Genomic DNA, 18,108 nt, shown 5'->3' on the forward strand with positions numbered 1-18,108 from the left:
AACTTTAATGACTTTACTAAAGAATGATCAACAGATATGTTTAAATAATAATTATTAAATATTTACTTCTTTGGGCCTTTGTCGTAGATATGAGTTAATATCTGTTTTATTCTCAGCTCTGATACTTGTTTGTACCAAAGGAGAAAATTCTGTTAAAATAATAATATTTATAATATTATAACTATGGAAACATTTTTATCAATGAATATTTAATTTTCCATTAAACTTTTTAAATGAAAGGAAATTAAACTGTCACTGAACTAAAAGTAAAGTGATAAAAAATAAAACAGGAGACGAAATGAATCAGTGACTTTAAATAACATCTAAGATGTTTAAAACAAATATTGTTTGAATCCATTTAAAATTGATTTATTGAACATTTGGTTTATTGATTTTTATCTTTGTGTTTTGCAGGATTCACAGTTTGTTTTTCTTTTTTCTCAGATGTGTTTGTTGGAACAGTTTCATTCTGTGGACACTTTAAAGACACGTCAACATTTCACCACAGAAACCTCATGAACTCCTTTAAAAGCTTTTGAACAAAATCTTTTATAAATAATAATTTTGAATTTTCATTTTCAAATTAAGTTCTTTTATTCTTTAATTCGTTCTTATCAGGCATAATTAAAAGGTATTAGAAATCTTTGAATTTAAATGAATCTATTTATGATATATAATTTATAATAAGAATTTATATTTTCTTAATTTATCACTTCATTAACTATTCATTAATGATCAGAGACTGTAACAGTCGTCAGGATGTGTCTGATGCTACTTCGTTTGCTCCTTTAAGGCTTCGATCTTTGGAAAAAAACATTTAAACATGAGAAAGTTAAAAATATAAAATATGATAAGTGAGGCTCTGCTCTTCATCTCTGACATTCAGTCTTCATCATCATCACTTTCATTTTCTTTCTTTAAAACATTTTCTGTTAAGACTCTAGGTCTCCTTCACCTGTGGAGCTGAGGAGGAGGAGGAAGAAGAGGAGATGGAGGTGAAGGAGGAAGAGATGGAGGAAGAGGAGGAGGAGGAAGTGGAGGAAGATAAGAGGAGGAGGAGGAAGAAGAGTAGGTGGAGGAGGAAGATAAGAGGAGGCAGTGGCGTGCAGGAGGTGAAGAGGCAGATCAGAGCAGAGTAAGAGCAGATGAAATCAACATGTTTGGTTCTTCATGTTTCCAAAGGTCTGTTGTTCCTCCATCATCAGGGGGAGGGAGAGGAGTCTGAGAGGAGGCTCCGCCTACAGCAGCGTACACCTGAAGAAGCTCTTCTTAGAGCGAGACTCTGTGATTTTAACTGGACCTCCTCCACCTGACGGGTTGTTGTCGTTCTGCAGGAGAGGAGGAGAAGAAGAAGATGTTCACTCTCAGGTAAGAACATGAACCAATCAGCTTCTGACATCACCAGCAGGTAGGTCACATGACTGACAGGTGTGTCCATCACTCAGACATCATGTGATTGTGATGTCACACTCTCCTGGTTCAAAACTACTGACAGAAAATAAAGAACCTACAACATCAATGTAGACGTCAACTATGACTCCCATGGTGCATTTCTGCATGAAACATCTGTGACTAACCCTGTAGAGACTGAAACAATCTTCATGTGCAGATATTGATGACGTCAGATGAGAAACATTTGCAGAATAAGGGATTGATTGAAATCGATCAATGAGGATGATACAGATCAAAACATGACATTTAAAACCAGCAATGATTTGAACTATTCCCAGTCTGGACCCAGTGCAGACTGGGAACCTGGTTAGATGCAGACTCAAGACTCAGCAGGTTTACAGAACGTACTTGGTTCAGGTTCACTTTTGACTCAATATGACTTCATTAATTTATATGTTGTCAGCATGTCCTGGTCCAACATCTGACACGGACCTTGTTATTCTGTGCGACGTGTGAGCCGGTATGACTTTAGCTATGTCTCTCAAAAAATATGACAATATAGTAAGGCATGAAAATGTTAAAAGACGTCATAGTGTAATGAAGAAAAAAAAAAAGTCAAAAGACATTTAAGTATAGTAAGGCATGAAAAGTCAAAGTATACTAAGGCTTAAAAAGTCATAGTATATTAAAAAATAAAAAGTCATAGTATACTAAGGTATAAAAAGTCATAGAATAGTGAAGCATAAAAAGTCATAGCATAGTTAGTAACAAAAAAGTCATAAAAAGTCATAGTATAGTATGACATAAAAAGACATAGTATAGTAAGGCATAAGAAGTCATGGTATTGTTAGGCATAAAAAGTAATAGTATAGTTAGGATCAAAAAAGTGAAAAGAAGGCATAGTATAGTAAGGCATAAAAAGTCATAGTATAGTAAGGCATAAAAATTCATAAAAAAGTAATAGTATAATAAAGTATAGAAAGTCATAGTATAGTAAGGCATAAAAAGAAAATAAAACAACATAGTAAAGTAAGGCATAAAAAGTCATAAAAACGACATAGTATAGTAAGGCATAAAAAGTCATAGTATAGTAAGGCATAAAAAGTCATAGTATAGTAAGGCATAAAAAGTCATAGTATAGTAAGGCATAAAAAGTGATGAAAACGACATTGTATAGTAAGGTATAAAAAGTCATAGTATAGTAAGGCATAAAAAGTCATAAAAAGTCATAGTATAGTAAGGCATGAAAAGTCATAGTATAGTAAGGCATAAAAAGTCATAAAAACGACAGTATGGTAAGGAATAAAAAGTCATAAAAAACGACAGTATAATGAGGCATAAAAAGTCAGTATAGTAAGGCATAAAAAGTCATAGTATGTTAAGAAATAAAAAGTCATAAAAATGACATAGTATAGTAAGGCATGAAAAGTCATTGTATAGTAAGGTATAAAAAATCATAAAAACGACATAGTAGAGTAAATCATAAAAAATATATGTAAAGTAAGGCATAAAAAGTCATAAAAATGTCATAGTATAGTAAGCCATAAAAATTCATAGTATAGTAAGGCAGAAAAATTCATAGTATATTAAGGCATAAAAAGTCATAAAAAAGTAATAGTATAATAAAGTATAAAAAGCCCAAAAAAATTCATTGTATAGTAAGGCAGAAAAATTCATAGTATATTAAGGCATAAAAAGTCATAAAAAAGTAATAGTATAATAAAGTATAAAAAGCCAAAAAAAATTCATTGTATAGTAAGGCAGAAAAATTCATAGTATATTAAGGCATAAAAAGTCATAAAAAAGTAATAGTATAATAAAGTATAAAAAGCCAAAAAAAATTCATTGTATAGTAAGGCAGAAAAATTCATAGTATATTAAGGCATAAAAAGTCATAAAAAAGTAATAGTATAATAAAGTATAAAAAGCCAAAAAAAATTCATTGTATAGTAAGGCAGAAAAATTCATAGTATATTAAGGCATAAAAAGTCATAAAAAAGTAATAGTATAATAAAGTATAAAAAGCCAAAAAAAATTCATTGTATAGTAAGGCAGAAAAATTCATAGTATATTAAGGCATAAAAAGTCATAAAAAAGTAATAGTATAATAAAGTATAAAAAGCCAAAAAAAATTCATTGTATAGTAAGGCAGAAAAATTCATAGTATATTAAGGCATAAAAAGTCATAAAAAAGTAATAGTATAATAAAGTATAAAAAGCCAAAAAAAATTCATTGTATAGTAAGGCAGAAAAATTCATAGTATATTAAGGCATAAAAAGTCATAAAAAAGTAATAGTATAATAAAGTATAAAAAGCCAAAAAAAATTCATTGTATAGTAAGGCAGAAAAATTCATAGTATATTAAGGCATAAAAAGTCATAAAAAAGTAATAGTATAATAAAGTATAAAAAGCCAAAAAAAATTCATTGTATAGTAAGGCAGAAAAATTCATAGTATATTAAGGCATAAAAAGTCATAAAAAAGTAATAGTATAATAAAGTATAAAAAGCCAAAAAAAATTCATTGTATAGTAAGGCAGAAAAATTCATAGTATATTAAGGCATAAAAAGTCATAAAAAAGTAATAGTATAATAAAGTATAAAAAGCCAAAAAAAATTCATTGTATAGTAAGGCAGAAAAATTCATAGTATATTAAGGCATAAAAAGTCATAAAAAAGTAATAGTATAATAAAGTATAAAAAGCCAAAAAAAATTCATTGTATAGTAAGGCAGAAAAATTCATAGTATATTAAGGCATAAAAAGTCATAAAAAAGTAATAGTATAATAAAGTATAAAAAGCCAAAAAAAATTCATTGTATAGTAAGGCAGAAAAATTCATAGTATATTAAGGCATAAAAAGTCATAAAAAAGTAATAGTATAATAAAGTATAAAAAGCCAAAAAAAATTCATTGTATAGTAAGGCAGAAAAATTCATAGTATATTAAGGCATAAAAAGTCATAAAAAAGTAATAGTATAATAAAGTATAAAAAGCCAAAAAAAATTCATTGTATAGTAAGGCAGAAAAATTCATAGTATATTAAGGCATAAAAAGTCATAAAAAAGTAATAGTATAATAAAGTATAAAAAGCCAAAAAAAATTCATTGTATAGTAAGGCAGAAAAATTCATAGTATATTAAGGCATAAAAAGTCATAAAAAAGTAATAGTATAATAAAGTATAAAAAGCCAAAAAAAATTCATTGTATAGTAAGGCAGAAAAATTCATAGTATATTAAGGCATAAAAAGTCATAAAAAAGTAATAGTATAATAAAGTATAAAAAGCCAAAAAAAATTCATTGTATAGTAAGGCAGAAAAATTCATAGTATATTAAGGCATAAAAAGTCATAAAAAAGTAATAGTATAATAAAGTATAAAAAGCCAAAAAAAATTCATTGTATAGTAAGGCAGAAAAATTCATAGTATATTAAGGCATAAAAAGTCATAAAAAAGTAATAGTATAATAAAGTATAAAAAGCCAAAAAAAATTCATTGTATAGTAAGGCAGAAAAATTCATAGTATATTAAGGCATAAAAAGTCATAAAAAAGTAATAGTATAATAAAGTATAAAAAGCCAAAAAAAATTCATTGTATAGTAAGGCAGAAAAATTCATAGTATATTAAGGCATAAAAAGTCATAAAAAAGTAATAGTATAATAAAGTATAAAAAGCCAAAAAAAATTCATTGTATAGTAAGGCAGAAAAATTCATAGTATATTAAGGCATAAAAAGTCATAAAAAAGTAATAGTATAATAAAGTATAAAAAGCCAAAAAAAATTCATTGTATAGTAAGGCAGAAAAATTCATAGTATATTAAGGCATAAAAAGTCATAAAAAAGTAATAGTATAATAAAGTATAAAAAGCCAAAAAAAATTCATTGTATAGTAAGGCAGAAAAATTCATAGTATATTAAGGCATAAAAAGTCATAAAAAAGTAATAGTATAATAAAGTATAAAAAGCCAAAAAAAATTCATTGTATAGTAAGGCAGAAAAATTCATAGTATATTAAGGCATAAAAAGTCATAAAAAAGTAATAGTATAGTAAGGCATAAAAAGTCATAGTATAGCAAGGCATAAAAAGTCATAGTATAGTATGGCATAAAAAGTCAAAAAAAGTCATAGTATAGTAAAGCATGAAAAGTCATAGTGTAGTAAGGCATGAAAAGTTATAGTATAGTAAAGCATAAAAAGTCATGAAAACGACATAGTATAGTAAGGCATAAAAAGTCAAAAAAAAGTCATAGTATAGTAAGGCATAAAAAGTCATAGTATAGTATGGCATAAAAAGTCAAAAAAAAGTCATAGTATAGTAAGGCATAAAAAGTCATAGTATAGTATGGCATAAAAAGTCAAAAAAAAGTCATAGTATAGTAAGGCATAAAAAGTCATAGTATAGTATGGCATAAAAAGTCAAAAAAAAGTCATAGTATAGTAAGGCATAAAAAGTCATAGTATAGTATGGCATAAAAAGTCAAAAAAAAGTCATAGTATAGTAAGGCATAAAAAGTCATAAAAAACGACATAGTATAGTAAGGCATAAAAAGTCAGTATAGTAAGGCATAAAAAGTCATAGTATAGCGAGGGAAAAAAAGTCATAAAAAAATCATAGTATAGTAAGGCATTAAAAGTCATAAAAATGTCATAGTATAGTAAGGCATAAAAAGTCATGAAAACGACATAGTATAGTAAGGCATAAAAAGTCGAACAGTAAGACATAAAAAGTCAACAACAACAACATAGTATAATGAGGCATAAAAAGTAATAAAAACGACATAGTATAGGAAGGCATGAAATGTCTTAAAGTCATAGTATATAAGGTATAGTAAGGCATAGAAAGTCCTAGTAGAGTAAGGCATAAAAAGTCATAGTATAGTTAGGAACTAAAAAGTCATACAAAGTTATAGTATAGTTAGGGACAAAAAGTAATAAAGAAGTCATCGTATAGTTAGTCATAAAAAGTCATAAAAAGTCATAGTTTTGTTAAGAACAAAAAGTCATGAAGAACTCATAGTATAGTAAGGCATAAAAAGTAATAGTACAGTAAGGTATAAAAAGTCATAGTATAGTAAGGCATGAAAATGCCATGGTATAGTAAGGTATAAAAAAATATCATTCTTGTAATCGGATGACTTCAGGTGTTCGGCAACCAATCAGATCTTGTTACCATCTCAACCAGCCAATCACGTTATTGCCGTCATACTTGAAAATTTGTTATGTGTTGTCATTTCAGTGCGTTTGCTGCGACCCCCCTCCACTCCATCCACCTCCAGTCTTCAAATCCAGTCAGGCCAAGCTTATCATCACTCCTCATCATATCCAGATCTCCAGCTTCTCTTTTTCTATCTCCAGGATAATCATCAATGTCAAGACTTAAGGACCTTCCTATATTTCACACAGCTTCACCCCCTTTTTCACATGTGATGACAACACCATGGGGTCAAGTCGCCAAAGACTCTCACATCTATAAGTTTCTTATGTTTTGAAAATTGCAATAAAAGTTTATTCATTTACACAAATGAGTCTCTCCTGACTAATTTGTCATCATGCCAAGTAAGTATAGTAAGGCATAAAAAGTCATAAAAAAGTCATAGTATAGTATGGCATAAAAAGCCATAGTATAGTAAGGCATAAAAAGTCATAACTACGCCATAATATAGTAAGGCATAAAAAGTCATAACTACGCCATAATATAGTAAGGCATAAAAAGTCATAACTACGCCATAATATAGTAAGGCATAAAAAGTCATAAAAACGTCATAGTATAGTAAGGCATGAAAAGTCATAGTATAGCGAGGGAAAAAAAGTCATGAAAAAGTCATAGTATAGTAAGGCATAAAAAGTCATAGTATAGTATGGCATAAAGAGTCAAAAAAAGTCATAGTATAGTAAGGCATGAAAAGTCATAGTATAGTAAGGTATAAAAAGTCATTAAAAAATAATAGTATAATAAAGTATAAAAAGTCATAGTATAGTAAGGCATAAAAAGTCATAGTATAGTATGGCATAAAGAGTCAAAAAAAGTCATAGTATAGTAAGGCATGAAAAGTCATAGTATAGTAAGGCATAAAAAGTCATAGTATAGTATGGCATAAAGAGTCAAAAAAAGTCATAGTATAGTAAGGCATGAAAAGTCATAGTACAGTAAGGCATAAAAAGTCATGAAAACGACATGGTATAGTATGGCATAAAAAGTAATAAAAACATCAAAGTATATTAAGGCATGAAAAGTCATAGTATAGTAAGGTATAAAAAGTCATTAAAAAATAATAGTATAATAAAGTATAAAAAGTCATAGTATAGTAAGGCATAAAAAGTCATAAAAAAGTCACAGTATATTAAGGCATAAAAAGTCATAAATACGACATAGTATAGTAAGGCATAAAAGGTCATCGTATAGTAAGGCATGAAAAGTCATAGTATAGTAAGACATTAAAAGTCATAGTATATTAAGGCATAAAAAGTCATAAAAACGACATAGTATAGTAAGGCATAAGAAGTCCTAGTATAGTAAGGCATGAAAAGTCATAGTACAGTAAGGCATAAAAAGTCATAAAAACATCATAGTATAATAAGGCATAAAAAGTCATAAAAAAAGTCATAGTATAGTAAGGCATAAAAAGTCATAAAAAAGTCATAGTATAGTAAGGCATAAAAAGTCATAGGATAGTAGGGCATAAAAATTCATTAAAAATTCATAGTATAGTAAGGCATAAAAATTCATAAAAACGTCATAGTATATTAAGGCATAAAAAGTCATAGTATAGTATGACATAAAAAGTCATAGTATAGTAAAGCATAAAAAGTCATAGTATAGTTAGGAAGAAAAAAGTCATAAAGAAGTCATAGTATAGTAAGACAAAAAAAGTCATAGTATAGCTAAGTATAAAAAGTCATAGTATAGTAAGTCATAAGAAGTCATAAAGAAGTCATAATATAGAAAGTCATAAAAAGTGATAGTATAGTAAGGTATAAAAAGTCATACTATAGTAAAGTATAAAAAGTCACAGTATAGTAAGGCATAAAAAGTTATTGTATAGTATGACAAAAAGTCATAGTATAGTTAGGAACAAAAAAGTCAAAAGAAGGCATAGTATATTAAGGCATAAAAAGTCATAGTATAGTAAGGCATAAAAAGTCATAGCATAGTTAGGAACAAAAATTCATAAAGAAGTCATAGTATAGTAAGGTATGAAAAGTCACAGTATAGTATGAGGCGAAGTAACGTCAAGAAACGCTATAGTAAAATAAGGTATGAAAATGTCACAAACCGTCAGCTTATAGTAAGGCATAAGAAATCATAGTATAATAAGGTTAAAAAAGTCATAGTATAGCAAGGTATGAAATGTCATAGTATAGTAAGGTGAAGTAAATTCAGAAAACGCCATAGTAAAATAAGGCATAAAAAGTCACAATATAGTAAGCCATAAAAAGTCACAGTATAGTAAGGTTTAAAAAGTCATAGTATCGTAAGGTATACAAAGTCATACTATATTAGGGCAAAGTAACTTCAAGAAATGCCATAGTAGAAGGCATGAAAATGTCAAAAACCGTCAACTTATATTAAGGCATAAGAAGTCATAGTATAATAAGGTATAAAAAGTCAAAGTATATTAAGGTAAAAAAAGTCACAGTATAGTAATAGTATAGTAAGGTAAAAAAAGTCATAGTATAGTAAGGCATAAAAAGTCACAGTGTAGTAATAATATAGTAAGGTATAAAAATTCACAATATAGTAATAGTATAATAAGGTATAAAAAGTCATATTATAGTAATAGTATAGTAAGACATAAAAAGTCACAGTATAGTAAGGTATAAAAAGTCATAGTATAGTAAGGATTAAAAAGTCACAGTATAGTAAGATATAAAAAGTCATACTATAGTAAGGCATAAAAAGTCATAAAAAAGTCATAGTATAGTAAGGCATAAAAAGTCATAAAAAAGTCACTATAGTAAGGTATAAAAAGTCATAAAAAAGTCATAGTATAGTAAGGCATAAAAAGTGATGAAAACGACATAGTATAGTAAGGCATAAAAAGTCATAAAAAAGTCACTATAGTAAGGTATAAAAAGTCACAGTATAGTAAGGTATAAAGTATCATATTATAGTAAGGCATAAAAAGTCATAGTCTAGTAAGTTATAAAAAGTCACACTATAGTCAGTTATAAAAAGTCACAGTATAGTAAGGTATAAAAAGTCACGGTATAGTAAGGCACAAAAATGTCAATAAACATCTTAGTAGAGCAAGGCAGGGGTTCCCAAACTTTGCCATGCCAAGGACCCCCAAATAGCATTAGTCTCTGGTGGGGACCCCCCTGTTGCACATTTACAAAAAAACAAAACGTGTACATTATGATGGCAAACATCAAAAATCAAGCATATAATTTTTTAATATCATTTTCTTAATTTTCATTAATAATAAATATTAAAATTTTGTTGTCACATTTTCCCCCCTTTTTCCTTTTTTCCTTCAAAGTTTCTGCAATCCCCCTGGCGACCCCCGGGGGGTCGTGAACCTCCACAAAACAGTGGAGTAAGGCATAAAATGTCAAACAATGTCATGATATAGTGAGTCAAATATTCATGCACACATATACATACATTCTCACACTCATATTCATAGATACTTACATAAATACACACCTTTTCATACTTGTATACATATCTATATATGTATGCATATTGATTGATAGAATATACTGTCCACCTCAGGGGAAATTTGTCCAATCATCTGTGCTCACACTGAACAACTTCCTAACATCCAAACTGTGACTGTCACAGATGTTACAGATGTGACAGATGCTACAGATGTGAACTCACCATTTTTCTGTTGAGTCTGGTCATGATGTCTCTGGCCAGTGTGAAAAAGGCCTGAAGAGAGAAAAAACCATCAACAATGAACTTATTAAATCTGTGTGTTATCACTGTGACCCATCAGGACCAGGACCAGGACTCACCTCCTCCACATTGATGCTGGACTTCGCACTGGTTTCCAAAAACTTAATCCCATAGTCGATCGCCAACTGAACAACAAACAACAACCACAACAGTCAGAGTTAATATTTACCATAGTCTCATCAGTTTTTTCAATTTAATGATCAATCAGACAAACTGTTTGTTTCTCATTGACACATTGACTATGAAGCTGTAATAATTCAACTGCGACTCATTCTGATACATTTTCATGAACATGACATGAACCTTTGTTTCAGTGAATTAAACACCTGAATAAAATACAAACGCTTCATTACACTGATGCTAGAATCATAGAAAAACAATATTGTATTTTATTTTAAATCACTTAAAAAACAGCAGCTTGTTAAAGAAGCTACAGTGATTTATTTACAACTTGTTTTTGTGTAGTTTTGATTTGTGTCACTGTGTCACTGTTTCACAGATAAAGATGATCATTGTTGTGAAGCTGCTCAGTGGTTTCTCCCTCACTGTCCTGATGAAGCAGAGACATTAGGAGGAAGATCCTCCACCATCAGATCATCAGCAGCTGGTGATGAAGCTGAAACATCTGTAGGAAACTAGGAAACACATCTGACCTTCTCTCCTCTCTCCTTGGACACTTGTCTCTTGTCGTTCATGTCACATTTGTTGCCCAGGACCATCCTCTCCACGTCTGAGGATGCATGCTGAAACACACACACACACACACACACACACACACACACACACACACACACACACACACACACACACACACACACACACACAGACACACAGAGGCTGTTACTGACACACACTCACATCAGGGAATCAAACCAGTGACCCTGTGATCAGCTGCTCCACGAGGTCAGTTTAATTAACTTTGAGAACATATAAAACACACAGGGACACAGGGCGCCCCCCACCACCTTCCACTCAGACTGATGATGAAGAGCAGTCCCCCCCCCCTCACAGAGGAGAGGAAACATGACCTTTCAACATGAAGAGAAGAAGAAGAAGGTCCAGACTGTGCAGGTGGATTTAAACCACATGGTGGCAGCACTCACCTGGATCATATGAACAGTAACTGAGGGAGGGTGCAAACTCCAGACCTCAGGTCTGGACCTTCAGGTGTGTGAGCATCAGAGGCTTTGACCAGGTCAAAGGTCAGTCAGCTGTTACAGGTGAGTCATAGTTCATAATAACCTGATGTAAATGTCTGAACGTCTGAACCAGTTCAGAGACTGGACTCAGAGGCTCCTGGTCTCAGTCTGATCCACTGTCACTTCATCTGATATCAACACCACTTCAAATCTCTTTTCCCATTGGCTCACAGACCTGAGGCCCCACCCACTCCCCCTTAGCAGCCATGTTGTGACGTGTCGTACCTCCTCGATGTTTCTTATCCAGTTCCTGATGTTGTCGAAGGACTTCTCATTGGTGATGTCATACACCAGCATGATGCCCTGAAACACAGACGACAGGAAGTGACATCAACTGTGACATCAGCACAGGAAGTGCTTGACCAGTCAGTTACATTCAGCTCCCATTGTTTAGGCTCAAACATCAGTGTGTTAGTCCATCTCTAGACTCCTCCCCTCCTGTCCGTGTCTCGCAGCTCATTGGTTCTCGCTGAAGTCTTTAAAAAGTCCTCATGAATATGAAGTCTCATCTTAAAGAGTCAATCAGGTGATCACTGTAACCATCAGGAGGAAACTTTGACTTTGTCTGGGACTATTTTCAGCGGCTGATTAATCCACATAAGGAGGAGGCGTGTCTTACCATGGCTCCTCTGTAATAGGCTGTCGTAATGGTCCTGAACCTCTCCTGCCCCGCCGTGTCCCTGCAAGAACAGGAAGTAACATCAGTCCAAGGTTAAAGTGTCGACTGACTCAGCACGCACACACGCACGCACACACACACTGTAATTGGATTATTTCACTGTGCAGTGATTAAACCAGAATATAACAATATATTATTTCTCCTCTCTCATTGGACAGTGGACTGGGTCAGAGTTCAGTGGGGTCGGTTAGTTCTGGGCGAGGATCTGACTCACCAGATCTGCAGTTTGATCTTCTTGCCATCCAGCTCTATCGTCCTGATTTTAAAGTCGATTCCTGAAAGAGAAGAGAAACATGAGATCTGGCTCTGAGGTTTAGACCACTCCCCCTCCAGGTACTGTTTCCTGGTTGGTCCATGGTTAGATCCACAGCTTCACTTTGTATTTTCAGAGCAGTTTCCAACAGGAAAACAATGTGCTGACATGACAGTCTCTGATTCTCTGATGACAAGGGGGAATAACTCTTAACCCCACCCGCCTGACAAAGAGAGGTGTTTAAAACAAACACTGATGTGTGAGGTGCGTTAGTTTCCCTGCTCTGAGTTAAATCAGCTGCCGGGGCGTGTCTCTGGTGGTTAAAAAGGAAATGAAGATATTTTTAACAATCAAATGTGACCGAACGTTCCTTCCTGCTCTGAAGAGAAAAATCTGTTTCCAAGAAGCTGCGGATACGAAGCCTGACAGCTCCGTTTCCTCCTGCCTTTCCTGCTCTGAGCTGCGGCCCCCCCTCCTCACAATGCGCCTCCTGTCCTGTTTCAGGTCATTTAGCTGGGTGTTGGTTTGATTCCCTGAACAGCAGAACTACCTGCCACAGTGTCCTGGAGCAACATGTTTAACCAGTGGAGTACAGAGAGCTCAGATTACATTAAAACACAGGAGCTGAAGCTAATGAAGCTAACTGATGTGATGCTAACTGATGCTAACTGATGTTCACTGACGCTAACTGATGCTAGCTGATGTTATGTTGACCGATGCTAACTGATTTCATTGATGCTAACTGATTCTTGCTAATGCTAACTGATTTTGACAGATGTTAACTGATGTGATGAAACGGGGGTGGGGGGTGGAGGTGGTGGGTCGAAGATAGATGTGACATCATGGCCGATTCACATTCAGTACCCCCCCATCCTGTCAGACAGCAGCAGACCGTGTGAGACGCACTCCGTCATGGCACCAAGATGGCAGTGCAGGGCTCGATTGTTATCACCACACCCTTGACTGCACCTCTCCCCCCACAAACCGGCACCATCCAGGAAATGACCTCAGCTCACCACAGGAAAATACCAGTTCACCGGCATGACCCTGCGCTCTTTGTCAGACACAAGAACAGACTTGTCAGAGATTCAGATTCAGAGACAGAGAGCTCTGACTCTTTTTTAGTTCAGTTTCAAACTCAGCAGGTAAATGGGAACACGGATACTGAGTCAGAATCATCTGATAGCATGAATTATAATATATATAAATTGTAACATATACAAATATGTGAAGAAGCAGCAGGTAAAAATGCTGGATGATGGAAAAATAAAGAAAGCTCAGTAACCAATGACACATGAGACTACAGATACATGTGGGCTCACTATTTGGCAAGCAACAGGTCACTGTTGCTGTTTTTATCTAATGTGTTGTAACAGCTTATGAATGATTTATAAAGAGTTAACAAGCTCATTAATAAACTAGTTATGAACCATTCATTAACACTTTATAAGGGGAGTCTGATTGTGAAGTAAAACCCTGTATAGTTACAGTCACTGTAACAACGTGACAGGACACAGTCACACTTTCACTCTGTTCAATGTGTCTTTGTATTCAGATCAGTCTGTAAGAAATACACAACATCACTGACATACTCTACATGCATTTCACATGTCCTCAACACACACACACACACACACACACACACACACACACACACACACACTCAGAGGTCAGCTGACTGTCACGAGACCCCTGGCAGACCGGTGACAGTGCATCCTCTGTCTGACCACAGCAGCAGAGGATTGTGGGAGCTCATTTCACATTCATGCAGCTGAACTGGGAGAAAACCAGCACAGACTGGAGAAACATGACAAACCAGAATCTGTGTCCTGATGATGTCACTGAGGTGGAGCAGGTGGGAAGAGTCACTGACACCACCACACAGATCACTGCACACATCTGTCCTCAGCATCACTGCAACTCTGACAGACACCAGCCTTACACAGGTAACACAGGACACAGGTGACACAGATGAGGTCTGCAGATTGTGAGTGCTGCCACCATTGTAAAGAACATTATTTCCCATCAGCCCTTGATGTTTGTGGATAAAGATCCCCACAGCTCAGTGGAGATCACAGAGAGCTGGAACAGTGACGTCAGAGCGTTGGAGAGTTTCATGAAGTTACGATAACTGAACTTTTTGTGCTCAGTGTAATAACACAGTAATAACACAGATATTTTACACACCATCAGCTGACTGAACCGGAAACCACGACACACACATTTAGCTCAGATTTATGTTTGAGATGAGCTCAATCTGAGGATTTTAATAATCAATGTTGGATCATTTATTGGTCAGATTTTTAAATGCAGAGCTGTTAACATGTCAGTTCAACCCTGAGCTGATTTCTCTTCATAGTCAGACATGCTGAACAAGAGGTTGTACTGAACCTAGTGGAGCAGAGGCCAGACAGGAAGTGACGTCAGGACCTCAGCTCTCTGTACAGCACTAAACTCATGTTTATGTAAAACATCAGCTCCACTTCCTCCAGCGCTGCCAGCTTCACTAACGAGAGAAACAGCTGATGAAACAACTTGACTGGACCCATGTTGGTCTTAAGAGGTTACACAACTACACTGTGTAAAACAGACTGTAACAGGCAGATAAGAACAGTAACCATGGGAACATGAATGTGCAGGAAACAGTGGAAACACGAGGACTAACTAACAGAAGTACAATCAGTTTTACCTCCAAACACAAATATCAGCTTTAACCTCAGCGTCTGCAGCAGAAACAGATTCACTGTAAACCTGAATCCAAACCTGAACCAGAGTCACACAACATACCAGACACACCACACTTCTGCCTGTTCATGTGAGGACCCTCACTGACATAATGTATTCCTCAGCACCTTACCCAAACCTGAACCTGATCCTGACCTGATCCCAAACACCAAACTGACACTGGTCCTCACAAAGATAGTAATAGTAATACCCCCCCCCCCCCCCACACACACACACACACACACAGGGCTGCTCTGTGTCACTGCAGACAGAAGAAGACAGTTCCACTTCCTGTTTCCACCAGAGACAGAAGAGCGACACACTTGCTCGCTCGTGACGCCGGAAACACAGAGTGTGTGTGTGTACCTCTATGTCTATCTTTATGAGGACCATGTCAGGTCAAACCATCGTAGTGAGGACATTTCTACATTCCTCACTACAGCTGCAACAATTAGCCGAATTAATTGATGAGTCAATCGACAGAATATGAATCAGCAGCTGCTTTGATAATAAAATTGTTTCAGTCATTTTTAAGCAAAAATTTCAAAAAATTGAGATGCTCCAGTTTCTTAAATGTGACAGTGTAATTTCTGTTGGACACAATAAGACGTGTGAAGACGTCACCATGGACGACAGACATGTTTCACTGTTTATTAGTTCAGAGAGAGAACGATTCTTCAAACCGTCAGTGACACAGATCTAGTTCATCATGTCAAAGCCTAGTGATCCAACAGAGGGCGCTCTGACGCTTCACTATCAGCTCGACCTATCAGGTCACTCAGCAGCTAGTAATGTTGTACTATCACAACCATCAACACCAACACAACTTTAACAACCATCACAACATCACATCCATCACAACATGACAACCAACAAAACCCTAACAACCATCACAACCATAACAACCATGACAACCACAACATGCCAACCATAACCATCACAACCATAATAACCAAAACAACATGCCAACCATCACAACCAAACACAACCATCGCAAACCATAACTACCGTACAACCAACACAACATACAACCATCAACACCAACACAACTTTAACAACCATCACAACATCACATCCATCACAACATGACAACCTACAAAACCATAACAACCACAACAACCACAAAAACCATGACAACCACAACAACATGCCAACGATAACCATCGCAACCATAACAACTGACAACCAACACAAGCATAACAACCCTCGCAAACCATAACAACCGTACAACCAACACAACATAATAACATGACAACCAGCAAAACCATAACAACATAACAACTATCGCAACCATAACAACCGTACAACCAACACATCCAAAACAACCATCGCAACATAACAACTGTACAACCAACACAACGAAACCAACCATCGCAACATAACAACCAACACAACATCACAACATGAAAACCATCACAACCAACACAACATCACAACATGAAAACCATAAACACCAACACAACCATAACAACCATCACAACATGACAACCAACAAAACCATAACAACCATGACAACCACAACAACCACAACAACCATGACAACCACAACATGCCAACCATAACCATTGCAACCATAACAACCGTACAACCAACACAACCATCACAAAAATCACAACCATAACAACCATTGCAACATAACAACCAACACAACCATCACAACAATCGTAACCATCAAAACATAACAACCAACACAACCATCACAACAATCGTACCATCACAACATAACAACCAACACAACCATAAAAACCATCACAACCATAACAACCAATACAACCATCAACACCAGCACAACCATAACAACCAACACAACCATCACAACCATAACAATCAACACAACCATCACAACAATCGTACCATCACAACATAACAACCAACACAACCATAAAAACCATGACAACCATCACAACCAACATAACCATGACAACCATCAAAACCATCTCAACCATAACAACCAATCAACACCAAAACAAACCATAACAACCATCGCAAAAATCACAACCAACATAACCATGACAACCAACACAACCAACGCAACCAACACAACCAACATAACCATGACATCCAACACAACCATCACAACACAACCAACATAACTATGACAACCAACGCAACCAACGCAACCAACACAACCAACATAACCATGACAACCAGCACAACCAATACACCCATCACCACCATCACAGTCATCACATCTAACACTACCATCACAACCACTCATCTGCTGATCATTGATCAACTGACAACACAGGTTAGACCTGATGATGGACTTATACTGACCAGTAAGGTCAAAGGTCACTGTCACAGCTGCCCCCCTCCTCCACAAACGCTTTCACTTTCCTGGTGGCAACCGTTAAAGCCCCCGCCCCCCAGTCCCGTTAACGGCTCCCCCGCCGTCGCCGTGAGAAGAGGACTCACCGATGGTGGAGATGAAGGTGGTGTTGAAGGCGTCCTCACTGAACCGGAACAGGAGGCAGGTTTTACCGACGCCGCTGTCACCGATCAGCAGCAGTTTGAACAGATAGTCGTACGTCTTCGCCATTTTCCCGCCGTTTGTCCCGGTGTTACCGGTAATATAACGGACCCTCCGGCCTCCTCAGCCTCTCCACGACCCGCCGACACTCTGCTGGGCTCACTGGATTTGGTGGGAGCACTGGTTCCGTACTGGTTTCTACTGAAACGGGTCCGACTGGAGCAGGAAACGGTTCAGCTTCAAGCTAACCGGAATACATCGGAGCACACATCCGGAAGGGGCTTTTCACAATAACGCACAACAATCAACAAACCAGAATTCAGCTCTCGCTGCGTCACTGTGTGTCTGTATTACACATCACCTCCAATGATAAAGATTTTTAACGCTTCCTCCGAAAATAACAAGTGAATCAATCCATCTATTAACTGAACATAATAATATGTTTCATTTGTCTGAAGGTTCTTCTCTGGGGTTTTATTATATGATCTC

At 35.3% G+C, this 18,108-nt stretch overlaps 1 protein-coding gene across 1 annotated transcript; it reads right to left on the reverse strand.

The window, feature by feature from the left end:
• Positions 1-221: 221 nt before the first annotated feature.
• Positions 222-17,864, reverse strand: LOC111225319 (ras-related protein Rab-8B). The gene is made up of 8 exons (XM_022750113.1): positions 17,565-17,864; positions 12,387-12,447; positions 12,113-12,173; positions 11,719-11,796; positions 10,948-11,037; positions 10,354-10,419; positions 10,217-10,267; positions 222-1,328 (listed from the first exon to the last, which is right to left on the reverse strand). Exons 1-8 carry the CDS (start codon positions 17,686-17,688, stop codon positions 1,239-1,241), a joined length of 621 nt encoding a protein of 206 aa, XP_022605834.1. The 5' UTR covers positions 17,689-17,864; the 3' UTR covers positions 222-1,238.
• Positions 17,865-18,108: the final 244 nt, after the last annotated feature.

Source organism: Seriola dumerili, unplaced genomic scaffold (assembly GCF_002260705.1).
Source record: "Seriola dumerili isolate Sdu_G_001 unplaced genomic scaffold, Sdu_1.0 BDQW01000012.1, whole genome shotgun sequence".
NCBI lineage: Eukaryota > Metazoa > Chordata > Actinopteri > Carangiformes > Carangidae > Seriola > Seriola dumerili.

Bases quoted from the DNA above. Each gene is read 5' to 3' on its own strand.
- LOC111225319 (XM_022750113.1), bottom strand. From the start codon at position 17,688: ATGGCGAAGACGTACGACTATCTGTTCAAACTGCTGCTGATCGGTGAC. The intron at 10,420-10,947 runs GTCAGATGTGTT...TTTGTTGTTCAG, and splicing joins CCAAGGAGAGAGGAGAGAAG to TTGGCGATCGACTATGGGAT. The intron at 1,329-10,216 runs GTGAGTTCACAT...CCTCTCCTGCAG, and splicing joins CCAGACTCAACAGAAAAATG to AACGACAACAACCCGTCAGG.